The sequence below is a fragment of the Corvus kubaryi genome, unplaced genomic scaffold (assembly GCF_017639235.1).
Source record: "Corvus kubaryi isolate FWS band 111438036 unplaced genomic scaffold, C.kubaryi_AGA036_p1.0 132, whole genome shotgun sequence".
In the NCBI taxonomy this organism is placed as follows: Eukaryota; Metazoa; Chordata; class Aves; order Passeriformes; family Corvidae; genus Corvus; species Corvus kubaryi.
This window is the reverse complement of record NW_024580666.1, coordinates 8,604,625-8,631,324: the sequence shown is the minus strand read 5'-3', so window position 1 is coordinate 8,631,324 and position 26,700 is coordinate 8,604,625. Positions and strand designations below refer to the sequence as shown.

General features: G+C 39.2%; 1 protein-coding gene across 4 annotated transcripts in view; it reads left to right on the top strand.

Moving 5' to 3' along the window:
• The window catches only part of SPIRE1 (spire type actin nucleation factor 1), a 128,183-nt gene that overhangs the window by 61,048 nt on the left and 40,435 nt on the right, over window positions 1-26,700 (top strand). For all 4 annotated transcript variants that reach the window (XM_042031933.1, XM_042031942.1, XM_042031951.1 and 1 more), the window contains exon 4: window positions 17,040-17,165. In XM_042031933.1, the coding sequence (XP_041887867.1) occupies window positions 17,040-17,165 (126 nt within the window). The remainder of the gene's footprint in view (window positions 1-17,039; window positions 17,166-26,700) is intronic.

Genomic DNA, 26,700 nt, shown 5'->3' with positions numbered 1-26,700 from the left:
TTAACTCTTTGGGGACTGTCAGCTAGAAAGAAACCCCCACATCTCCCAAAGTGACTTGTGAACACAGCCCCATATCATGCAATGACAGGACACCCTCAGGTGGATGCCCCTGGGCAGTTTGGGCCTCTGAAGGTGAAGTTTCATGGTGCTTCTCTGACCAGGTAGGTAGCTTGTGTCAGCACACATCCTGGCCACCCTTTCTCTCTGTGCTGCACTGACAAAAGTGGGATCTCTGAGTTCAGCAGTGAAGTCACAAGGACGAGAGCTTATCTCCTGTGCTCAGGAGATCTTGACTGAATAGGACCCATCCACAGGCCTTTTCTTACTGTTTCACCATTCTTTGAGGGAACTTGGAGTTGCCTTAGAAATGCAGTAAACATGTTTTTTCTCTTGTCCAAGCAAGCCTTGTGCATCATGGTTATTCATTCAAAACACAGTGTGTTTCTCATGTCTGTGCTGTCACCTTTGCTGGGATCTGTGTCACCTATGTGTAGTCAAAGCATCCCAAAAGTTTATTTGTTTGCCTTTGTTCTTTAATCAGTTCCTTCATCTATTTTGTGCCACAAACAATTGTGCAGGTGCAGCTGGAGAGTAAACAGTGTTCCTGGCTGAGTCATGGAAGGAGTCAGTGTTTGAAGCTCCTGTACTGTGCAGGCCCATGGAGCTGAGCTGAGCTGAGGACAGACTGTGCAAAATAAATCAGGAGTGTCTCTCTGCATGTTTGAGTGTCTCTCTCTCAGTGTTTGAGAGTTCATAACGTATGAGCAATATCTCCATGTTGCTGGTATTAAAAGTATTTACCAATAATAATAGGGCTTTGATATGAAGGGCTTATACCTGATGTACTTGCAAGGAATTTGTCCCTCAAGACTTTGGTCTTTCCATTTAAAAAGAACTTTTTGTCTTCCTTACTTTAATTATTCTTGGAAACATTCCTTCCATCAGTGTGGTCTTAGATAGATTGGAGTGTCTTACTCCAGCCTGGGAGACAAAACCAAATGACCTTTTCTGCAATGATTTATGTCTCACAGTAGCACATCTACACTGGTTAAAAACCCCTGTGCCCATAATTCACATAATTATACTGGTATAACCTGTCTAAGGTCTAAAATAGTCTGAGGAATCCAATTAGTTGTCCAACAAAACCAGGAAACACAGATGGGGTGTTCAGATTACTTTTATGTATGGGGAGGGAGAATACACCTGAAATGTGTGTGTGGCCCTTATGCATCTAAAAGAGGCACAGTAGGCCAGGGAGTTCTTTCCCCTCTCTTTTATGCTGTAATTATTATAAATAATTTATAGGGGGGTAAAAATAAAGTTCCATATTTTAGTGCAGGTGGAAGGATTCTTTGGTGGTAATGGTGGCCCATAATGCATAAAAGGCAGAATCTGTCATGAGAGAGCTCCAGTTATCCCATAAAAAATACAAGTTCTAAAACATGCAAAGCATTCTGTTAGAAATAATACAAGTATCTGAAGATACAAGTATCAAAGAATCTGTATGAGCCTGCACTGCCTAAAATATACCCTGGAGACTGAAGTAGATCAATGAGTGTTTACTTTCACGAGGTATGTTCTGTTTGATCAGATTAATTTGAAATTCTAAGTAATGACTGGAAATCAGGGTAATGGTCAATTAACACAGTAAAGCTGTAGTGACCCATAACGAAGTGGGAAAAGAGCGGAGCCACGATTACAAAAAGGACCCATATCTTCTCTGCCCTACAGTTTAACTCCAGCACTCAGGAAAGCAGTGCTGCCTGGCCTGGCCAAAGCTGGAGGGATCTGCTTGAGTCTCCCTCTCCAACTCTTAACCTCCCCTCTTCTCCAGGTGTTCAAACTGATAACTGCACAGAAGGCCGTGATGGGTTTTTCAGATTCACTGTCAGCCTAGTAAAGGCAGTAGATCTGCTCAGAAAAATTAGCCAGGACAGCAGCTTGTCTTACGTTAGGATTTGGCAAAGGTTCATCTTGTCAGAATTGTTTCCACCCATGTAGACTTGGCAGCCTTGGATGTTTGTGGTGTTGCCGGTAGCTTTTTATCTCCGCAGGCTCCTTTAGCTACTTTAAAAGTGAAGGCCATTCTTACACAGGCTCGCTTGACATCTTCTATTGTGTCTGTAAGGTACAAGCGTTTGCTTTCCATGGAATGCCAGCATCCCATAGGGGATAACCCATAGGAAATATCCAGTGTAGCTTCTCAGGACTGCCTGCATTACTTATATTGTGTGTGGGATATGTGTTTTCATAGGCAAGTAAGTTAATAGTGACATGCAAAACTGATGGGCAGTTTTCTCATGTAGTATTATGTGCTGAAGATTCCCAGCAGTTGCACTCACTGACCATGTTCAAAACAGCAGATGAACTTTCTTCTGTAGTTTTTATGTTGTGCATATGCAGCTCTTGTTTGAAATAGGCACTGTAGGTGTTCTTGTACCTCTGGTGCTCTATGGGCATGAAAGAGGCAGGATTTATAGGGTGGGGGGAGAACTTCTTAATTAGTCTGACTGATTTAGCTGGGGGAAAATATGTTATGCCTTCCAGGCTGAAAGACAAGGTCCAGTGGCAGAGTCTCCAAGTGCTTGTCTGCTATAAACTTTGGAGTCTCTAACTTCTCTGAGGTGTTAGAGCCTCACAATCCATCAGCCTATTCAGGAGAGAGGTTAAGAGGAAAAGTGGCTGTGGATGTTTTGCCTTTTCTAGTTCTTGCCAGGATATAAATCACTGAATGTGAGTGTGCTAAGAAGTTTACCTTGCTGATAGCAGTTACGTGAAAAGCTACGTGCATTTCAGTTGACAATATTGCTAGTCCAGAGTCACTTGCAATAATATAATTGCATTGCCAAAGAAAATGGCAATGTAGCAGCATAGATGCTACAAAATTACTTAATTCCTTACAGAGGCATATTGTCCTGTAATAGCAACATGGGAAAAAGAAAGAAATGGAGGGAGGGCCCTTTAATTAAGCCCCTGTGATTTTCTTGCTTTTGAATTATTCAAGAGGGAGCCTTGGGCTTGAGGCAAAGTTTCTTTTGGTGCATTTATTTCAGTGCCAGTAACAGTATAAAAAGAAATTAAACATTTGGGGGAAAGTTTACAGAATTGATTTGAAAGTACCATTAATTGTCCAAAATAATAATATCTCTCTTTTATCTATGTGATTTTTTTAGTATACTCTTGACTACTGTGCTCCCATTGTGCTATTTTCTGCTCCCCTTTGCTTAGTATACTGTTGCATGCTGTATTTTAGAAAAATATTTAAGTGAGATAAGGCTGTTCGGTACAAAGAAATAAACAGTGTCTGCTAGACTGTGCTGACCCCTAAAGATCCGCATCTAAAAGGCAGGATATCATATTTATCCCAAAGATTGGTCTGAAGACAGGGCATACTTTGCATTTCTTAGTAAAAGGTTTTTTACAGTAGGTTTTTGTTTAAAACATGTAGTTCCAACATTCTTAAATAGTATTGTAACTGAAGCACTCCTAAGGGGTAGCTTTCAAAAGATTATTGTCTGCAGGATGCATGGCCCTGAGTGTGTTTTAAGTGATTGATTTATAAATATTTTAAATGAAACAACACAATGGGAAAAGCAGTATTCTTTTGGGTGATGGCTTCAGTGCATTTCTCACGTAGTTTTAGGTTTGCCTCACTGCAAACTTTGGACCATACATCCCAAAGCTTGTGCATATATAAGTTGGGTATACGGAATTGTGGAGAATGATTTGAAGATTTTAACCTAGCAGCCTTTCTGAAAACTCACACTAATCTATGCAACTGAATAAAGTGTTCCCAAGAGATAAATTCCTTGAATCTACTGAGCTTGGCAGAGCATTTACTGAAGGGAAGGTGTAGGGCAGCCTGGATGCTGTAGAAAGATAGCAGGCATGGGAATTCAGGGATTTTATGTGAGGAGGCAAAGCAAACTGACAGCGCTTAGTAGCAACCATGAGTAGTTGTTGTTTGGAGACCCAACCTAAACCCTCTAAGGAGGAGTATTTAGCTGAGGGATTGACAAGGACAGGGAGCTCAGGGACTGTGCTAAGGGCAGGCAGCTGCACGCGGTGGCAGAGCTTCATACGCTGTTTTCAGTTTGCTTTGTGTAAAGCCTGTAAAGAAGGCACTAGGAAGACTTTTCGGAAGCTTGGTTGAATGGGAAACAGAGGCGTTTTATTGCCTCTGCCCTGAAGAGAGAACAAAACCCTTTGTTTTGTTGTTATTTATCTATTTGCATCTCAGAGAAAGAGGCTAGAAACTCGATTTTAAGCACTAGAAAAAACAGGCATTTGTTTTGTAGTTATTGCATTCATGTTGGCAGGGAAGAACATGGTACTTTGATTTAAGCCAAAAGAGAGTTCTATGGTTGGGGTTTTTTGGGGCGGGTCGGCTAGGTTTGGAGTTTTTTTGCCTTCTCTTAGGACAAAGCAAGCTTGGAGTTGGGACAAGAAGGTCTTAATGAGCAATTGTATTTGTTTTTCCTTTTTGGCATGCCAAGATTTCTTGATGTGACCATTAAGAGCAACACTTGCTTTAAATCAGAAAATTCTCATGAAGCCAAATCTCTTTATGAACTGGTCTCTTCTAATCAATTCACATCTACCAATCCATTATATCTTACTATATGTAACAAGCCCCCCATATATGTATTTTATACAGTCACATATACTTACATAGGTAGATGTAAGATATCACTATCCTCAATCCACCTTTTAAAAAGGAAAGATTGTAAGGTGATGTTTAAAAACATGACAGTGTTAAGTGAAGAAAGTGAATTATAGAGTTTGTTTTAAAAAAATCTTCTGTGGTAACATGTGATATTAAAAAAACAAAAAATAAAAAACTGAAATTCAGGCCAGTATTAGCAAGATTTATCAAGTCTTTCCATGTCTGGACAGAAGCAGCATGTCACACTTAAAACTATTTTTAATGGCTCAGAGGTAAAAAAAATAAGGAATATGTTTTCCAGGCAACACACTTTTGGAAATAAAAACACTCAGTAAGTTACTTTTGTCCTTGTGTTTGCCCTTGTGTTTAATTTCTTATAAACCCATATAGAAAGTGAAGGGATTCTTGTACCTTAGCTTGATGAAGAAAGCTGGGGACAGTTGGTGTAAATCCCTTCAAAGTAATTTTAAAGCAGCTTTGAACGTGACAAGTGTTTAAGTGAATTATGTTGATAGACAGGTTTCATTAATTAAAGTGATGTCATTTGGTGTCTGAAACAGTTGTCCTGATTTTTCATTCTGGGCAGTGTAACTGGAGGTCAACACGTGGTCAGCTTTACTTTGAAAGTAACCACTGTGCTCCTTTTAAAAGGGTGATGTCAGTCCTTTTCACATCTGAGTGTGCTGGTGAGCAAAGGAGGGTGTTTATTGCAATTTCTTGCCCTGGTAATGGTGCCTACTGTGTTTGGAGCCAAGGCACTTTGCCGGGGACTTTCCAGTGAAGTCTGGTTGCCAGAGACACTTGGCCTCATGGCGTCACCTTCAGCAGAAGTGCTGAAATCTATCCGTACCAGAAACCTTTAAAAACCAAAAAAGCTTACCTCGGAACACTACAAGTTGGGTTTGCTTTCCTACCTGGGAGAGGGAGAGAGGGAACATGCCTGCTCCCTCCAGGTGCTCTCCTGGTGGCCAGGAGATAGATGGCACCCATCCACCCTCAGCCTGGCTCTGTGGTCAAGCGAGCAGGTAAAACAGGATGGGCGTTGTTGTGTTCAGGACACTTCCTGCTGTGAAGGTGAAACTGAGGAGGTTTGTAATCTCTGGGCAGGTATTGCTTGTGTCTGGGTGCAGGGCAGCAAGCAGCTGAGGGGAGATAGCCAGCAAGATAACTAGACACCCCCCACAAACCTCTATTGTCTTATGTGCCTACCACAATAAAAGGATTATTAATTTTCTTTACCAGTCTGACAGATAAAGATAACCTCTCTTTGAGGGTAATTTGGCAGCTATCTAGACCTTTTAATGAAGGTGCTGCAAGCAGAGTGGTTGCGCTGCAGTTCCTTGTAGTGTCATGCAGAGTTTGAGGGAGCTGAGCCCCCCTTGCCTTCCCTGCCTCCCCCAGATTCCTCTTGAAACCGTCTGTCTTGTGGGACACTGATGTATACTTAAGGATACTGGCAAAAAGTCCTTTAGAAACCATTTTGGGCTTTTTGACAAGAGAGTGATGTTTTAAGTTATCTTTGCAGACAGAACAATCTGTAAGCTTTGACACCCATCAGTTTTACACCAGGCTCTTGGTAGATGTGATGGTACATCCTAAATTCGGTTCAGAGCTGTTGACTAACTCCAGTTGAGGCACTTTGCCAGTGTCTTAGGTATATCCCTTTATCCATTGCTATAATGTTCAGTATGAAGTTGATGTTAAACTGGCTTTCATCTTGCTGAAGGTAGCAATATTTGAAATAGATGTATATACTTGCATTTCTAGTTACTGTACTTTGCTCTGAACTCGTTTTTTGAAAATATAACTACCCTGACTTTCAGCCTTCAAAAGTGGTTTTATCATGAAAAATGTTAGTATAGAAAAGAGTTGTCCGAGAGTAACAATTGGTCTTTGAGTACATGCAGCAGAGTGCTCTACCATGATCACCCCTTTGATAACCTTACTCTGTGTGGACCGAGGTCACTACAGTATTAATTACCTTCCAGAGATTTAATTCCTTTATATTTCTGCTTTAGAAGGCATTGATAGACTTATCATGTAAAAGCATCTATTTCAATGGACGTGTAGTAGATGCCTCTGCAATTGCCAGGGGTTTTAAAGGTAGCTTTGAAGCTGAAGAACTGAACTGGGAGTTCCTGCCTGACTTGTAGAGATATATCTTTCAAGATGTGTAACTGAGAACAGGTAAATAAGTACCTATGGTGCAAGTCCTTAGAGTGCTTGGCACAAAATAGTTTAATTATTTTAAGAGCTGTGTTTGAAAACAAAGCAGTCATGCAGCACTTGACTGGAGAACTAGAAAAATGGTTTGCCTCCCTCCATTTTCTCTTTTTCCCTTCAGATAATAAGATTTTGATGAAGAGGTGGCTGGTAGCTGGGTTGTGGTGTGTGGGGTTTTCCTATTGTTGGGGGTTTTTTTGTTGAGGACACATCCCTTTTACTGAGAAACATACTTGTTTCTACAAGGTTCCTTCTCAGATAAGAATGGTAAGACTTATCTGATATGGTTGAAATAACCTAAAGTGCAAAATTACTTTTATGCTAATTAAAAGCACGGTAATAAGGGTTGGAAAGATTCTTCAAATACTTTAAACTATGCATATGTTTTCCAATGCATCTTTTTCTGAATGTGCAAGTAAATCCATTTCCAAAAGAATGCTCAGCATTTAGAAGTACAAGTAGGTTTATTTGAAAATATAACAAACTGTGCTTGTTTTTGCAGTCAGAGATTGGCCTAGGTGCATGGGTTGGCCTCCTTTTTAAGTGGCATATTTTGAAATAAACAAGATAACTGTTATAGAGAACAGTCAAGCCCTAAGGAAGAGGAAGAAATGTTCTTGTATGTAGTTTACTAGCAAGTGACAATCTCTCTTGCTCTCCATCTTTGGGTTCCCATCTTGTGTTGAGGTCTGTGTTGTCATCTCTTTTGGAAGCAAAGACTCATTGCACTCCCCCCAAGAAGTTATGATGTGAGAAAACGAATATATTTTAAGATTGGATCAAGAGGTCAGCCTTTAATGTATTAAAATGTATTAGAATCTTCACGATCTCTCAGTTAAAAATAATGAAGGTTATGTTTCATATCTATTCCTATGAGTTCAGGACCTAAGATTTCAAGAAAACTGTCAATTACTGCAGGATGCTTAATAATTCACTACAGTTGCCCATCCTAAATGTTCATATGGAGACCAAGATCTTTTGAGCAGATAGAAGTGCAAATGGACCAACAGAGCAAGGAAAATGTGCTGTAGCATCATATGTGATTTGGTCAGTGATGGCTTTGATCCAGAATTTTTTTATTTTCCGTATCAGAAAAGATTCCTGACCAGCTCAGTGGGCTTTGCATTGATCTCAGATGCACCAACAAAATAAAATTCGTAATTCCTAATATGACAAGGGAGAAAGAATATGTGCAGGCATGGACTGCAAGGCTGTGACAGAGCCACAGCAGCACAACTACAGTCCCCACACTGCAGACTCAGCACAGTTTGGGATCCATGAGGTGGCCTTGAATACTTGACAGAGTGGTGCTTTTACTCCTGTTGCTGCCATTGGCAAGAAACGTGTGGAGGCAAAGCAGCAAAGTTGTCTTTCCCTCGAGCCTCTGAGCATTCAGGGCAGTATAAACACCATCTGCAGTCCCTACAGGTGGTTAATCCCACCTGTGTACAGGGAGTATGTCAAAGCCATTGGCTCCAGGTAATTCAATTTCTAGTAATTACCATACTGGAGACAATTTCCAGGAATGAAGTGTGTGTAAGGAAAAGGACGAAACAGGGCACCACCACTACAAACAGAGGGAACTGAGGAGAAAATAACACTTTTTAAGTTCTGATTTATTGGATATTTGTTCTGCTTGAATAAGCAAGGATATATATTTGAATCAAAATTACTTAATCAATTTAATGAATAAATTGTGGTTAAATAATTCTGTTCATACCTATCTATCTTAGAGCGGCGTACGTTTAACATCTATGTAACTGATATGCTTGATAAGACAATTGCAATGTAGATTCAGTGGCTATAAATTTTAAGAGAAAAGTCTTAAGCATACTTGCCTAGAACAAGAAGAGAAAGAATTTTTCTGTAGGCCTTTTCCATGCAATCAGCATTCCAAGACCTGATTTCCCTGACAAAGGTACTACAAATAAGGAGCAGGTATATCTGAAGGAGTAGAATAGCTTTCCGTACACTGAGGTCTAATGAAAGCAAAATGAGACTGGTTAGAAGTTACTCAATTTTCTCGTTGGGAATGAAGTTTAAAAGCTTGTTACGCTTAGTAATGCTGTCTGTTTGGTTACGCAGCTGGAAATCTGGTTTTTTGGATAGAAATAAAAAATTCATGCTTCAGGACAAAACATGAAAGCAAATTATTACTATTATTATTATTATTATTATTATGCCTACTGAGAAAAATTTCAGCACCTTACATAAAAACAAACAAGCTTCCCACACACACATAAACTTTAAAGCTTTGCATGTGAACTGTAAATTGCTGCCAAGGAAAGTGCATGTTTTTATTTTAGTTGATATATTTTAATTGGATTGTAAGTGTCTCATGAATAAACTGCCTTACATTAATATATTGTCTCTCAATTAGAAGGTATACAAACATCTGAGCTGTAGTGATGAGATTGATGGGCATTATTCAAAAGCTGAGAGGTACAGCCTCTCTTCTGCAGTACTCTCCCCTTCCTTTTCTATGTGTGTCAGTGGGATTTGGTGTCTGATTTGAGAGTCATTCCCCAACATTTTATGGTACCTTTTGATCAAATTGTTTTTTTGTTTACGCTGTTTGAAAACTTCACTATTTTCTACTGTTTTTCCTGAGATACTCTGGGTTTTTTTCAAGCAGCAGCCTGGGTGTAATAGCTGCTTTATCTGCTTGTGTGGGGACTTGGGGAGAGGGGAAGAAAGAAGGGCTTCCGTCCTGCCCTCGATCTCTGCTGCATATGCCAAGCATCCTGGTACAAAACCAACTCTTCTCCTGAACAGAAGCAGGTAGTTCAGTAGTAGTAGAAGGCACCTTCCAGCCCTAAAGAGGGCCTGAGAAACATGGCAGACAAACATACAAAATGGCATGACAGGGGTGCCGCTCTTTGCTAGCAGTTGTTCAGGTCTAAGTTATTTAATAACGTGAAGGGTGGTTCCACAGCTTAATGGGCTGTTAGCAAAATAACTACAGGTAGCCCTGTGAATATGCACAGCCACTCCCCTTCTCCTTTAATTATCCAGTTTTATCGTGTTTTCCCATCTACGCCTCTACTCTGCTTTTGAAGCTGGTTTTCTTAGCCAAATGCCTCCGTCTCATCCTTCACTCTGCTGCTCCTGCATGAAATGCAGATGCGTGAGTGGTACAGATGAGAGCTGCCCAGTGAGCTGTGGTCTTCTTGTGAACCAGAGGGCTTTAGAAAACAGTTGTTGCTGACAGACTACCTAGTGGTTTTGCTAAATGTTGCAGGGATTGGCATTTCATGTAAAAAAAATGGGAAAAATATAAATGGTAGGTTTTCTCCCTTGCCCATGAATAATCCCATTGATGTTCCACTGAATAGTCAAAGAATGAGAGCTAGCAAATTCAGATTACTGCATATTTATATTATTAATTCCTCCATTATCCTGCTAAGAAACAACAGAGCACAGTTTCTCTGAAACTAAGAGAGAATGCAGAATTGGTTTTCACTTAATTGGCTCTTTTGAGACAAGTCTCTTTGAGAAGCAGGATGTTGTTAGTCCACTGTGTAAAGACAGTGTAACAATACACCTAACACATAATCCAGAAACAGCTGTATGCAGGGGGCTGTATTTGAGTGGTAAAAATACCCTCATAGCTTTCAAGTAGAAATGAGAATTTATACAAATGCAACTTTGTCAAGAAGTCTGCACTAGTACATAAAATTAGTCAGTCATTGAAAACTTAATATCAAAATGTCCAGTGGAAATAATCATTGTCTCAAAAAAACATAGGTTGACTTTCATTTAAAGTCTGTTTTGATAGTCAAGGTCTGCATTCTTAGAAAGCTAATAGAGAGTGAGAATAGGGTTCACTGAGCATGAAAAATACAGGATTTGGCTTAAAAATTGAGATGTAGTCAGTAACATATACTGGAGTTTGCTTTCCTTTTCCTAACACCAGTGTAAGTTTTAAGTACTTTCAAAAGTGTTTGTAATTATGTTAAATATTTATAAGACTTGTTTACCTAAAGATGGTATTATATAATTGTAACAGATTACAAATTGTCTTCACTTTTAATTGTCTGTTGTTGGGTAAGGTTCAAGTTTATAGGTGAGACAGTTCAGTGAGGTGTTAGTCTTGCAGTTGTCTGTTAAAATTTTATCAAGATTCTCATCACTGCTTATATTCAGTCTAAGAGCATGGAAAAGTAGTTAAGACTTTTCAAATAGGTATGTCATGTTAAGATTTTAAGAAAAAAAATGAGTCATGGTGCTCAGCGCCTCAGTGCAATTGGTAACTGAAGGAAACAGTGTCAGGGCAGATACTCTGTTCAGGGGAAAATAGTGGAAGGGAGTCCGTAGCTGTGCACCAGTTTCATCCTCAACATTGTTGAAATGCTGTGTTTTGCTTTGTGTTTCTAGAACAACGACAGCATAGAAAACCACACAACACCATTTCCCAGCACAGTCTACCCACGTGACAAGAGTCTTTTCAGCTTTACTTCCATGCTGACTTAAGTTTTGACTCAGGAAGGCATTTGTAAACATTTGTTAGTCCATTCCTGTTTGACATTTCAGCATATATATAAATAATTTGCTCAAGGCCTTTAATCCTTAGACTTTGCAAAGCAGAGGGTAGTTAGTGATTATGATTATCTGATACAGACAAGTGGACATTTCTTTAAAGATCAAAATCCTATGCAAAGCACTGTTTTCAATCCTTGCATCATCTAGTTCCCATTTGCAGTTTTGGCTTTTATTTCAGCAGCTACCTGGTTGTATCCTTTTTATAGTCCTGAAAGAGAGAACCAACCAAGGCCACTATTTCATCAAATTATACCTGTTATTGCTAAATGCAATAGCTTTGCTGCAGCATTTGCAGTTTCATACTAGAAAGGAAAATCAGTAAAGAAGCACGGTATTTATTAAGTCATTTTATGGGGAGGATCACGTAAAACATTAAATTTGGAAATTGTGAAAGTAGAGAACCCTGTAGTACTTCTCTTGTCCACCCCAAAGCGATGATCAAAACAACAAATACCAGCACAAGGGAAGGCCTTACCAGAGTGCTGGAGAACACTTAAATACCAAGGTGGATGTGCTTGGTACTAGCAATTTGCTTCAATTTCCACAAAACTTACCTTTTCCTTGAGGCGTGCAAAATTAGCTAGGGGCTCACACGTCAAGCAATTGGACATTCCATGGCAGTTGCAAAAGATCATTTAAAATATCAATTTAAAAGTTACCAAACTTTTGCAGGTGAAGAGTAACTTTCTGTGAATGCTTTCTGTATTTTCTGTTAACTGATTTTGTGGATTAAGAGCTAACTGTGCTCCCATCCCTTTGTCTTATTGCAGTCTTTCCTTGATAGTATTCCCCCAGAATCCTTTATCAGAGGGATCAGCTAGTCCTTGGCCCACTGCAGTTACAAGTAGCAGAGCCAGGGGCAAATCTCTGCCTGGAGTGTTTGAGAGAGCAGCTCTGTAGTGCTGGGAAGCAGGTGAACTGGCTCCAAGTGTTGTGAAAGCCACCTCAAGCCGAAGTTGTGGGTACTATGCACAGGCACGGTCCTAGCAGGCAGAAGCATCTTACAAACTCATGAAAAAACACTTACTCCTGTGAACTGCTCATCTTTCAATGCTATTCTAGATAATAAAGCAAAGCAAAATGCTTAGTTGAGTTTTACAAATATGCAGGTACTGTCTTGGTAAGATTTCTCTGGTAAGGCATGTAGCTTCTTGAAGTTCATATTCATATGAAAAAGGATATATATGAAAAAAAAAAAAAAAGCCCAATCATAAACTCTAGTTTATCTTCATGGAGATAAAGTCTTTCAGAAAATAGCCTTGACTTGAAAAGGCATCTCACGCTGAGTTTTATTTTGTGAACCTGTTGCAGTACCATACAGCAGAGGATGAGGCAAATGCTTAGTACAGTTGCATGTTCAGTGATCTGTTGGTTAAAGTAATTTCTTTTTGTTGCTTAAGAAAAAGTACATCTTTTAAGTCTCTGTTAATACTCCAAGGCTTTCAAAACACTTAACAAGCCTGGAATTTGCAGGCTGGTAATATGTTTTGCATAATATCAATGGCCTGTCTTTGTGGCCCATGGGAAAAAGAAATCCTTTTCTTCTTTGTGGTGCATTCATACAGGCCCTCTGCCCAAGATGATTACAAGTGGAAACACTTTTTGTCTTCTGAAATCTTAATTCCAGCAGCCCAGGTGTTTTGATGAAGCTTCCAGTACGTATCTAGCCAAAAAGGTTTTTCAGAACTTACCTGAATTTTAGTGGATGAGTCAGTTGTATTTTTTGTAATTTTATGGAGGCCTTGCTGGAATATATCCAAACAAATGCAAGAAGTGCTGTTTGATCTCTTCAGATGGTTAAATTGTGATTCCTGTTAGCACTGCTTTGGCTTGGTGCACCCAGTTTCCTAGTCAACTGAGGATGAAGTTGGAGGAGCTGGCAAAGCTATGATATTTACATAATGCCTTTTTTTCCTGTGAACCCTGAATGTGGATGGAAACAGCTTCTAATCTTCTTAGTGATCTAAGCAAAGATTGAATGCTTTGGGTCAAGCTGAGGTTTTGGATAGGCTCAGTTAGGAAAAAAAATTTTAAATCCCAGCTCTTCACAGTGATTGCAAATGGAAATATTTACAGACTGAGCTAGTTAATGTTTCAGTAGTTGATAATATTTTTATTATTTCACCAGTTTGCAAAGACCACATAATCTGTTTTGAGCCATATTTTTTGAGACTTCTTGGAAGCAGAACAAACAGCCCTTGTATTAAGCCCTGGGTGCTGTTCGAGTTCATTCCCCTAAGGGAATCTTGTATCATGAGGGATGAAAAGGCAAGTGTCAGAATAAGCATACAACTTCAAAATGGCGGGAAAAGACTGCATATGTGATCTTAATCCTTCTTGCACCACAACCACTATGACATGGTAAGAGGAGGAGTTTATTAGGTTGCTGTCCTTTCGTAACTCAGTTATTGAAACATTCTGACTGGGATTTTTGTTGTGTGTTACAGTAACATAGCTTTTCAAACACTACTACCATGAACTTAAAGATTTTAAATTTTTTTAAGGGATAAATATCCTGAACTCATGCTAGAAGTGACATTTCATACTTGATTTGCCTTGCCTGCCTAGATTTTGTGGTATGTTTTCATACAGAAGTCACAGCTGGTCACGCATTCTGAACCAATGTGCAAGTACAATATATTACAATGAGGGAGGAAAAAAATCAGTCCGTCCTATTTACATTTTCCTTTTTCTTCAGGCTTACCTTCCCTAATCAAAAAAATTCATGTTAAGTCATTTGACTTAATATTACCACAAGGAGTTTTATTATGTAATGCATCTTCACATAATATAAGATCACTCAGAGACTGATTTCTCAGAACATGAAAGTTAGTAGGAGCTGTTGGCCCTCTTTTAATACCTGCAGCCTAAAGGTTGCAAAGGAAATGGTCAGGTTTTATGTGGTTGCTTTTGTAACTTAAGTTCAGCAAGCAGGCTTTTTTTTTTTTTAATTTGCTTTCCTTTGTGTTCAATAATAGAATCAATATTACAACCATTCCCTGCTTGAACTTGTCACTGCTGCATTTCATTAACTTTCTCAATATTTGATGCAAATTGTTTCTAATTAACATACCTTCGAATAAAGAAAAAAAGGAATCTTAAAAACCTGTGTGCAGTCTCTACACTAATAAAATTTTATTCTCAGCTATGAAGACTTATACCATTTTATGACCTTTTTTGAAATTGCTGCTGCTATTATTTTTATTCTTGTAAGTGGTGTATTTTAGAATGAAGCCCTTTTATCTGTACTATAATTAATAACCAGAAAATGAAAACACAGTAAGGCAAGTAAGGACATGATTCATTATTGAGAAAAAAGAACACAACCATACTCAGAATTTGGTCTAATATTCTAATATTTTCATTAAGGGAAATTTTTAGTAGATTCTTTTTGGTATGTGTTATCACTACTGCACACATTAGGCATGCATCTGTTTTGGTTTATCTCCCTTTATCTGCAAAGGAGATGATCTGATTTGTTAAAAAGGGGGGGAAAAAAAGGAGAAAAAAGGAGGGGAGAAAAGGAAAGGAGAAAAAAGGGAAAAAAGCAGGGGGATGGGGAGAAAAGGGGAGACAGATGTCAAGTATGCCCTTGTGATTATCCAGAAATAAATTTGAAGAGTGTAAGAAAATTTTGGAAAATTTTGAAATTTTTAAAACAACATAAAATTTGAAGTGTAGGGATCAAGGGCAGTTTCATGAACATGGCTGCCTTGTATTTCCTAAGCGGAAGGAAAATACATAGGAAGGAATAAAAATTTACACACACATATGTATAAACTTGCCATGTGTATATTCTTTTCTACAACTAAAAGGAGATAAATACATAAGGGTACATAATCAGGAGATTGCAGGAGTCCAAACTGTGCTTGTAAAAGTTTATCAAAGGAGTTGACCAAATCTGACCACTGAGCTCTGTATTGTTATTCTGATGGGAAGAAATAAAAGATAGCAAGGGGCCTGTGCTCTCAGAGAGCAACTTGTCAATGAGATTGAGCCAGTCTAAATCTGACTGTACCCAAACACAATTGTTCAGCCCTTCCTCCCTTTTCCCACCCTGGCAGCACGTTCTCCTTGCTCCTTTTTGCCTGCTCTTCTGTGTGTGTGTCTGTGCCATGAAGAGTAATTGTCTCCTGCTCTACTTCCTTCACATTGTTAATTTTTGTCTGGATGAGTAATCCTCCCTGAGTTAGGGCACGAACTCCTGTGCCAGCATAAGGGCATCTGTGGATTCGTACAGCTGGAGGCCACAGGACCACACCTTTTAGTGGCAGTATGGATTTAAATCAAATGGAGAGCAATATGGAAAAGCAGCCTGAGCTTTACATGCATTGTGCCCCTTGTAAACACAGTGTTCACTGTAACAACAGGAGGGATTTAGACAAGGATGCCGCTAGGCTAATTAAGGGCTCTTCTGCTAAAGAGGCTTTTTTCTCAAGCTTTAGCTCTGGAGATCTGAATTAGCTATATATATAAGAAATAGTTACTATACAACCACAGAAACAAGACAAATTTTTAAGGCCTTGATTAAGACTTCGTTTTATTTTTACATGTACACCAGTATGATACATGATATGGATACTCAGGTTTCAGCTTTGGGATTTTTTTTGATTTAAAAGTGTTTAGGAAACAAATTACAGATGTTATTTTATTCTGTTTGTTTTCAGCCGGTATTTCTGTGATGAATACTTGCAGGTGATGGATTTGACTTAGGGGAAAAATGATATTACAACTATTATTATCTGTGTTGAGATATTCCACAATAGTAGAAGCTGGATGTTCATGAAGCTGGATGTTGCTCATACCATTCAGGTTCTCAGTTTGAAATGTGAAGGCTGGTTTCAGTGAAACTTCTCTTGTTGGAAACGGGAGCTGCATGTTTTACTCTAAAAGCAATACTGTTCATCAGTAACTCTGAATGATTACTAGTGATTTGAGTAGGCTTTCAGAGTTTTTCAAGTTTAGCATATATGAAAGCACCTGTTAGTGTTCCTTTGCATTAGCTGTGTCTGTGTTTGGAAATGTTCATGAAAGTCTGAGGTAAAGCAATAAGCCTGTGCTTCCATAACTCTTGCTGATTTTTAAAATCTTTGTACTGCTTGAAATAAATCTGATCAGAGTTTCAGCTTGATGATTACACTGTACTTTTTTCCTTGCTTCACCTTCCATCCTTTCATAAACTGGTAGGGATACAGTTCTCTTCCACATTCATAGGAATTCTTAACACTTACTGTTAAAGCTGGTTTGACTTAAGTATGTTTCCCCAAAATTTGCTACTGCAAGATGGCTTGTTTTCACAATTATGACAATTATGTTGAATTATGTTGTCCTTTTTTTTTTTTTTTTTTGTTATGAAAAGGCAGTGTCGTGGTTTTCCAGAACATGGTCAACCAGTCCCCTTACTATTCCTATAGTACTCTTCTCATAAAATAAATAGGAACAGAAGGTTTAGAAAATACACCCCAATTTCTGACTAAACTGAAGTGTCTCATGGATGCTTGTGCCCTTGATATTCAGTTGCATTCACTTTCACGTTCCCTTATGCTCTGTCACATTAATGAAAGCAGTGGGGCATTGTTTTGATCCTGTTATTTATTTTTCTCCCTAGCTGTGTGCTGCCCACCTGCCAACTCGATCAGAGGCGCCCAACCACTATCAAGCAGTGTGTCGGGCTCTGTTTGCCGAAACAATGGAGCTCTACACTTTCCTGGCCAAAATTAAAAGTGCAAAAGAGGTAAGCACTCTGAGAAGGTTTTCTGCTTTTGAGCTCATCACTGTGTGAATTTGGCTTACAAAATCACTTCTATACCCAGCCAGTAGGGAATGTCAGATGCTTGAGGAGATGATATGTAGTTTTCAGGAAGGACAGTTCTTCAGCTGAGGGGTTTTTAATTTTGGCTTGTAACCATTTACGTCCCTCAGAACTTGTTATTAATTGTGACTAATCTGTTTGGGAGTAAACCAGACGATTTTCTCAGAGGATAACACATTGCATACATGTACCCATTCCTGCATACATGTATGCAATATATTTGAGTCTAAAAGCTTCTCTGGTGTTTCAGAGATGTTATGAAGTGTCAGAGCTTTGCCTGTTTTTCCTCAGCTTCTTCCCATAAGGGAATTCTCTTTGCTGAGAATTATCTGAGATTCTTCTTGCTTGTATTTTGTTGCCAGTCAGCAGCTTCTCTTACCTTTTGCTGTATGATTGGTTTGTTGTCTGTCACACTGGCTTCACAGCAGAGCCAACTTTAAAAATAGAAAAATTTTCCCCTTCAGGTCACAATGCTTATGTTCACTGCCTGTTTGGCTGTTACTATCGGCTGAAAGGCCATCCTGTGAACCACTGCAATTAACGGGTCTGGCTGAAGAGTGATTTAAGGATGATATTTACTGCAGATAGTCTCAGTGATCTGGCCTGCGAGTGGCCCCATGAACAGTTCTATTAAGACAGTGTGGGTGCTGGTAACATTGGAAAACTGGTGGGTGAGGGCAAGGGCAGCAAGGGAAACTCATTTCTTAAAGCTGGTTTCTTCACGGAAGCCAACTTGTCAAGTAACAACGCTTTCATAACTTTTTTTCTTAATAAGTCCCTGAAGGATTTTCTTTTCATTTGTAATTCAAGATCTACAGTACCTTTAAGAAGCAGAATAAGATTTTACAGGCTGACCTAAAAATTTTGCTGCTGAAAGAGGCAGAGCTGTTCCACCCACGCACATGTACTCCCACTGTTTTCCTTCTTCTGGTTCTCGGGAACAAATGCAATAAATATCAAGCAAAACAAAAAATAAAGGAGTTACTCCTTGTCAGGTTAATGAGCTGAATCAGCTCATTAAAGAGTCAGATGAGCCTCAGAGCAGCACAAGAGAGCTTTTATCACACTGATGGTGGAAGCTGCAAACCAGTCAGAGACACAAGGGGCTGCTGCTCTTTCCTTCCTGGGTAAGACTCATCATCCAAGAGGGAGAGTCCTTCTGAGATGTTTTTCTGCTGCACAGGGTCAGATCTCATCTCCACTTCTTCTGCAGTCCTATTCAAAGTGGAAGCAATTTTTAAACTGAAGCAGTGTCATACAGGGATAATTTTGACAGTGTCAGCATGGCTAAAGAGCCACTTGTTTTCTGAAGTGCCTATGTTATGGGACATCTGCATCTAATACCTCTGGTACAGGGAGCAGTCAGGATACAAGATCTCCTTGTTAAATCTGTCTCCCAAGCCTTGACATCATTAGTTTCACATCTTGGCTTTTAACTACTGGATATATTAATTGAGGGACCTGTTCTGGAAACAACTCACTCAACAGCTTTTGCAAAGTCCAAGCTGAGGCTCAAAGAACCCTTCAGAGTTCTTCTTTCTGCTCTGAGAAGAATTATGTTTGCCATAGTTCTCAAACATCTTGGCCACAGTGAGCAGTAATAGGGCATCTCTGTTGTCAATGTCAAAGTAAAATATTGTGGGCTATAACCATTCAAAATCATGTCTTAACAATAATCTTTTAAAAATTATTTTTAAAAGTGGAAAGGTATTTTGAATCTGCAAATTATTTAATCACCTTATCTTTGGGCATAAAAACCCTACAACGTCTGCTCACACCATAGAGCATACAATGAGTTAATCCCAAATGAAAGAAACCATTTGCCTCTCACAGGCTATTAGGCATTGATTCAAAGCATATTTAGGTCAAAGGAAGTAATCCTTGTAGATGGAATTTTGGCCCTACTGAATCAGTAAGACTTTTATTACTGCACCTAACCAGGGCCAGATTTTTGACCTTTTGATTTCATTTTGATTTCACTCTGGATCAGTCCCTCAGTAGGCATGTAAGAAATTACCAAGAAAATGATCTTGAAAGCAGCTTTTGTAATCTGAATGCTTCAAGTCTATGATGTGCTTGGTCCTTGATCATAGCTTTTATCTAACTACAGATTTGGAAGGTATTTAATTTTGAAAATAATGTAGTGTACAAAATAAAAAACAGGTATGAAGAAAATATGAGGTGGAATGCTGTAAGTCTTGTTGCACCATTTCAAAATGACCTTTATAGTTTATACTTGAGGCAAGCAGGGATCATATGATCACGTTAGGTTTGTGCCAGTAAAAGCTGTGCTATTGTTTACATGCTCTTCTGTCTTGCAAATACATAGCAGAATCTTAGGTCATGAGGAGTACAATTAAATACTCTCCTAGTAAATTCCTTTTTTCTTTTCCTTTTGTTATTGTCATATAAGTATTGGGTGTAAAGGAGATAAACACTGAATACCTCAGTAAGGAAATTTTGTTGTCATGGATTTGTGGTGATTGCATTGGCAGATAACTGGGGGAGAAAAACAGGTCACATACATCAGTTCCAATTAAAAAAAAATTATACTGTGTAATATTGTGGGTTTGACACTAAAGATGCCAGGAATTTTAAATTGTTAGCTTATTTCAAAAAACAACAGCTTTATTTGGAGATCTTGCTTTAGATTCCCTCAGACCTAGATACAGTTGTGGATGTGAGATCAAAATGAAATTAAAAACACCAAAAAGGGGAAAGAATCCTCTGAAATTATTTAAAATAACTTTCCTGTAGATAAAAATTACTTTGAAATTACTTGGATTCCTTCTAGGGCCACTGAGGGGCATCTGGGTATCTGTTTCCCAGGTGTATGAGGTTCATATTTTTTGGTCAGTAAATGCTTAAATAGGCAGTTTCACTGTAGTGGAAGAGGGAGAATTTTTATCTGCAGAAATTCACTTGCTTGGAGTGAACTAAATCTGACCTACCTTATGCTGCAGCCTAGAACAGGTTTAGATGGGAAATATTGCAGGGGAAAATATTGCTGTGATGCTGTTTTCAATTTGGCCCTGTAAAAACTTACCAGGACTTTGAAAGTCCAGGGTTTCAAGAGGTATAGATTGGGAGGTAGGAGGGATAGGTCTGTAGGTTGTAAAATGTTTTAACACTAGGATATATACTGAGGAGTCACGTGTTCCCCAGTCATCATCTGTCATATAACAAATATAGTGTATATTCACCAAGGGTTGTACTGGCATGAATTTGGGTGAGTGTATTAATCAGAAATGATGAAGTGATGAGTGAGCTGTTCAGATCCTCTCAGTGGATGTCAAATACAATGTTTAAGGCACTTTGTCACATAATTGATGCCATATGGTTACTTCCAGTCTGATTCAATGTGTATGAAAGGTCAGCAGTAAAGTTGACTTGCAGACAGGGAGATGGTATTTCCACTCTTAAAGAGTGTGAAATATTTAATGTAGTGGATGCACAGGACAGACAGAGTTCAGAAAGATTGATACAATTGTTGCAATAGTTTAAAAATAAACAACTAAATATTTTCTTTTTGCAATGTGAAATTTTTCTAGCAAGTTTATTGGGGTGTTTTTCAGCTTGCTGGCAGTATTTGCATGCTGCTTAGGCTCTGTGAAAGGTGGCCTTGCTGCAGACCCACCCTGGGTACCATCTGCTGCTATCCAGGAGTGGTCTTCTAATGGGCCAAGACCTCCTAATTCTTGTGTCCTGCTGTTTAAGCATTTACAGCTGATAACAAAGATGGAGTACAGCTTGTTTTTCATGTCAAAAAGTGAGCTTTCAAAATTGCAGTAAGAAAATCCCACAGAAAAGGTTTCTCTCCCTTTTTAAAATTGTTTGGGGGGGAAAATGGTCCACAAGGTGAAGGAAGTGTATACGTGTATGGCAGGGGACAAGGTAGTTTGAATATCTGCTAATAATGGACCCATGTAAAAGAAAAGATTCATCTTTTTCGGAATGGTCCGAAAGTCATTGACATAACCTTTGTTGGCACCTGGCCATACTGTAGGCACAAATAAGTGATGTCCATGAGATTAAGCAAATGTTCCTGCTGGGAAGTATCTGAAAAAGTCACACACACATTGCTCAGAGTGGCTCAGTGTGACTGAGAGAGACACGGAGAGACTATGCAGGCAAAGGAATGCAATATATTGCTGCTCTGGATCAGACAGGGGATTCACCAGGGCTGTATCCACATTGTGAACCTGCTTTTTTGAAGGGATATCTGCCCTAGGCCTCCTTTGGTTCCTTGTTAATGCCCGGTCTTGCCTTCTCCTGTAGTTAATATTCCACGTGCACTTCACGGCTGAGTGAGTCAGCAATGTGCCCTTGCTGCAAAGAAGCCTTATGGTGTCCTGGGCTGCATTAGGAGGAGTGTTGCCTGCAGGTCGAGGGAGGTGATCTTTCCCCTCTGCTCAGCACTGGTGAGGCCACAGCTGGAGTGCTGGGCCCAGTTCTGGACTCCCCAGTACAAGAGAGACAGCGACATAATGGAGAGAGTCCAGGGAAGAGCCACAAAGATGATGAAGAACTGAAACAGCTCTCCTATGAGAAAAAGGCTGAGAGACCCAGGGCTGTTCAGTCTGGAAATGAGAAGGCTCAGGGAGATCTCATGAATGTCTCTAAATACCTGAGGGGAGAGTGCAAAGAGAACAGCACCATGCTCTTTTCAGTGGTGCCCTGTGACAGGACCAGAGGCAGTGGGCACAAACGAAAGCACAGGAGTTCCCTCTGAACAGCCAGAAATACTGGTTTTACTGTGAGGGTGACTGGGCACTGACAAAGGTTTTCTGAGGAGGCTGTGGATTCTTTGTCCTTGGAGATATCCAAAAGCTGCCTGGACATGATGCTGGACAACTGGCTCTGGGGATTTAGCAGGGGGATTGGACCAGCAGACTTCCAGGGATCTCTTCCAACCTCAAGCACTTCGTGACTCTCTGAGTGGTACCAATAAAGGTGATGCTGGCCTGTAGGATGTACTCTGGGTGATAAACTCAACTGGCACAGGTGGTGCTAAAAAATACCATGTTATGCTGGCCAGCATAGTGTATGAGATAAGTGTCCAGTAGGCAGATCAGTTGCAGTAGGTTTGACTTATGTCTCAAAAAGTTTTAGAGATTGATGTACACCCTAGAGCATCAAAATTAATATCCCTTCCAAAACTAATTAAGACTTTGTATATTTTTATAATTGCCTACATCTCAAATTGCAGTGAAAATCCATGCTCATCAAAAACTTATCCATAGTTTTGTTATCCCCAGTGTGCCTTGTAATTAGGCTTTTGGTAGAACATAGAGAAAGCTCCCAATCTGTCATCTTTGTACTGTTCTTTTAAAACATGTTGCCTTTCATTTCTGTCCTTTCTGATGTAAAAACATAGTTCTTTCAGTCTGCCTGGATATATTTCAATCCAATCTGTATGAAATGTAAACATACAAATTCTAATGAAGTACATGCATAGAAATGAAATTGTTTCTTTCTTTTTTTCCTAGTTTCATGCCATACAAAGATTCAGTTGGAAAACAGCTAAAGAAAAAAGTCAGGTGGCTATACTGCTGTATTATTTGTACAAAATATGATAATGGAGGTAGTTAATAGGTACCTAAATAATGTTAATGGCTAACTTATTTTGGAAATAGAGTCATTAGCCAAGTTACTCTCAGAAGTCTTGTGACTGTAAAAGCTATCAAATACTCTGCTGCTTGGATTTTCAGAGCACAGCTGGAGAAATAAATTAATTCACAAACTCTTCAGCTCATAACTTCACTTTTGCCTACACTTCCAAGTCTCCAGTAACTCCACTTTTGCACCTGTGTTGTCATCAGGCTTGCAGCTCCATCATGATCAGTTTGATCCCTCAATTTAGGACCTTTAATAAGGGAAGATGCTGCTGGTTTGTGTTGGGCAGGGGAGGATTTGGTTTTATTTTCTTAAGTGGTGCAGACACTGTCACTCAATCAGTGTTACATGCCCTTGCTTTGGGGTTTTTTGCCTCTTCCTGCACAGTTATGTTGAGCAGCATGGTGACTATTGCCCTCTCCAGAGCTGAGCAAAGTGCATCAGCCCATACCTCTATACATTAAGAACTTTGTCTGCTATTAGCTTGAGGTTTTCAGGGACTGATTTAACTGATCCTATTCTCAGTTTGAATTAAATGGGTTTTGGGTCTTTTCGAAGACCTAGAGTAATGCTGCTCCCCAGGCCCTTGGAATTTAAACCTATGTTGAATAGCTTAAGGTATATAAAGCAGTTTTTCCCATGTGTGCATGTTATGTATTTTTAAATTGAGCCTAGATGTGCAAGAATATTTTCTACTTTCAAAGATAGCAGTGTAAGAATCAATTTAATCAGTGAACAAGTGACTCCTAACTAGGAGTATAAACTGGGAACTGCAGTAGACTGTGTTATGCAGTTGGTGAAAAGCAAAGTCCAGGTCTGGATTCCCTAGAATACAACATTCATTAAATCACTGTGTTTTAGAAAGTATTTTATGGAAGGGAGTCTTTGACACTGTGCTGACAAGAGTCTTACATAAACTCCCATCTGTCACTGAGCACAGAACAGCATATCTCAAATGTGGGCCATGCAGCAGCCGCAAATCAAGTGTCTGCTTTTAATAGTACAGCAAGAGGTTTGAAGACATTTGATATTTTTACTACTAGCTTTTGTCACAAAATGCAGTCCTTTAAAAAAATGGCCAAATGCTGTAAAGGTTTTTTAAAAAGGGAAAGCTCTTGAAATAGTCATTTCCTACACATCCAACCCTTATTTCCTAAATGAATGCCCAGGCTGTAGTAGGTGAATTGGGTCTGTGGTATGGGTCTGAGGTTCTGGGATCCTTTAGAAAAACCCTTTTAAGATGTTTCTGCTTTCTGAAATGGAAATCCATTTAGGCCTTGTATTTATTATACTGTAATAGCTTTTCTTAAGCCATTGTCCCAAGGGTAAGTGCAAGTGGCTACAGCAGCAGCAGCTGAGGTTACTTGCAGGTTTCGGAACACAGTTGAATTCTGACAAAGGGTCTATTGTATTTTAAATGTGTTGGTTTCTATAATTTACTGTTGAAACAGAGGCAGAAACCCACTGATGCTGGCTGGGGATGCTGGAGGGAAACCCTAATGTTCCATTTAGTCTACAAGTTTAAACATAATCATTTGTCACAGTGAATTTATTCCTTCCCAAGCAGCACCTGACAGGTGTAGAAGAGTTAAAGCCTTCCTAAACACTTCCTGCAAGCATAGAGCACTTGCTGCTTTCTTCCAAAGCTTTGTTAGTTCTATAATGATAGAAATTCCTTTCTTTTCTACTCTTCTCCACTAATTGCATTTAGGGGCCAGAGCCAGGTGCCAGGGAAGGGAATCAACTATCCCTACAAAGTGAGTGTCTGTGGTACCAGGGCCACAGCCAAGCACTCAGCACAGGGATGGGGAGTAAGAGAAGGCCAGCTTTGGCAGTCGCCTGTGCTTGTACCAGCTCATTTGTATCATAAAACTGCACTTGGAGAGACTTCATCTCTTGGCTGGCAGGTTTTGCTCCTGCAGCTCTCCAGTGTGTGGTAGCCAGCATCACTTACACCTGTGCTTTCTTGGGTAGGAACTGCCCCTCTAGCTATGTTCCAGAGGAACTAATTCGATGGTTACCTTATTTGGAAGATCTTTCAGCTGCTCAGGGTGGGTTTTTTCCCCCCTTCTTGTTTTCTGCTGTTAAGAAAAACGGGTTGTAATCTCTTCTAGCTTCATTAAATACTTATGTCAGTCAAAAGCATCAGCCTTTGGGCATAAACCAGCCCCATAAACTGGGGAACTGCTGTATGGTAGGGAACACGGTTGCTGAGATGGGTGATTGCCACCAGTCTTGTTGAATAGCTGAAGTATAGGTTAAGCAGCTGGAACACGTTAATTTAAAAAAAATTCAAGTGTACCTTCCAGTATGGGAAGGAGGAGCAAATCTGACAGTTGTGAGCCCATTTACTGAAGTTATCTTTTTGATTACAAAGAGATAAAGGAAAAAGTATCAGATGTTATATTTTGCAGTTTACCAGTAGATGTTAGCAGTTTGCAAGAAAGAAAGTAATTTACAGTTACAGGTACTGTATTTGAAATGATTACTCCAGCTGTATGATAGAGAAAAGAAGAAACCCTGGATAACAGAATACACATAAGTGAAGCCTTTATGTTACCCATTCTTTCCATTTTTCCATTTTTCCCTTGGGAAGGGCAATTGCCTGTGAGTGTCAGACTGACCACAGTGCCAGGACCAGCAGAAGTTTCCATAAAGACATTCTTTCCCAGTTGGGTATCCTGTTGTGATGCTGCAAGTCATGCCAAGATGTTCTCACATTGTCCCATGATTAATCTGCTTTTGTTAGTGTGGGTGATTTATGGTTTTTTAGAGTCTTCTTGTAAATTATGCATTTTATTTTGATAGGGCAATGGTAGTATTTCTTCTTTGATACCGAAGCAATTGTGTTACTTACATAAATAAGACTATAAAGAACCCATCTGGTCACTTTCCAAAACCTCTGTGGTAGCTGACTCACATGTCCTATCTCTGCAGCCAGGTTTGGTAGATGCTTGCACTGTTGAATGTGCAAGTTAAGCATTCTTCCAGTGCTTCCATTTCTAACACTGAAATGTTGGCAGTTTAGGAACTACTTCCAGGGAAAAAAAAAACGTTTTAAGAAGTATGCTTATTTTTATTTTTTTCTGGAAAGCTTAGAAGTTGAATTGAGACTGATTGTTCAGTTCCATTAAAGGAAGAGCTTAAGTGCTTAAAAGATAGAAATACTTTTGGTAGATATGTCTGTCACATCTCTGACCTGTTGCTGTAGTCTTATAAAATAAAAAAAGGAGTTAGCAGAGGACTTAAATATCCATTTCAGATATATTAGTGAGTACTTAGATAACAGATCAAATTAAACATTTTTAAAGATTTCCTGGAAAACTCTCCATAAAAGTGAAGTGGATTACTGAGAAATTGCTTGTACTGCTGATTCCAAAATACTTCAGTACAGAAGTAAACAAACAAACAAAAAAAGCCTTTTGAATATACAGGTGTTGATGTGTATAAGAAAACTTGTGTAAAGCCACAACCTTCTGTGTTCAGGCTTGCCTGTTCTTTGGTCTGCTGTAACTTTTAACTGGTTTTTGCATTCTTGTTGGTATGATAGCTTTTTATTTTTGCCCCTTTGCACACCATCTTTTCCATATTTGCATGATCTGATCTTGTTCATAAGTAGCTTTTTTCATCTTTGAAAGATGTTTCTCTTCCTCACATGATTTTGTTACTGATATTTCAGAATCTATACCCATGTTATACAGAGTAATTAATTGCAATATATATATTCAATTCTGTCACTATTCAATGTAAAGGATTTCTCATAGTTTATTTCTCCTACAAAAATGAGCTACTTGATTTCAACAAACATTAATTTTGGTATGAATGGATCTTTATCAAGCTG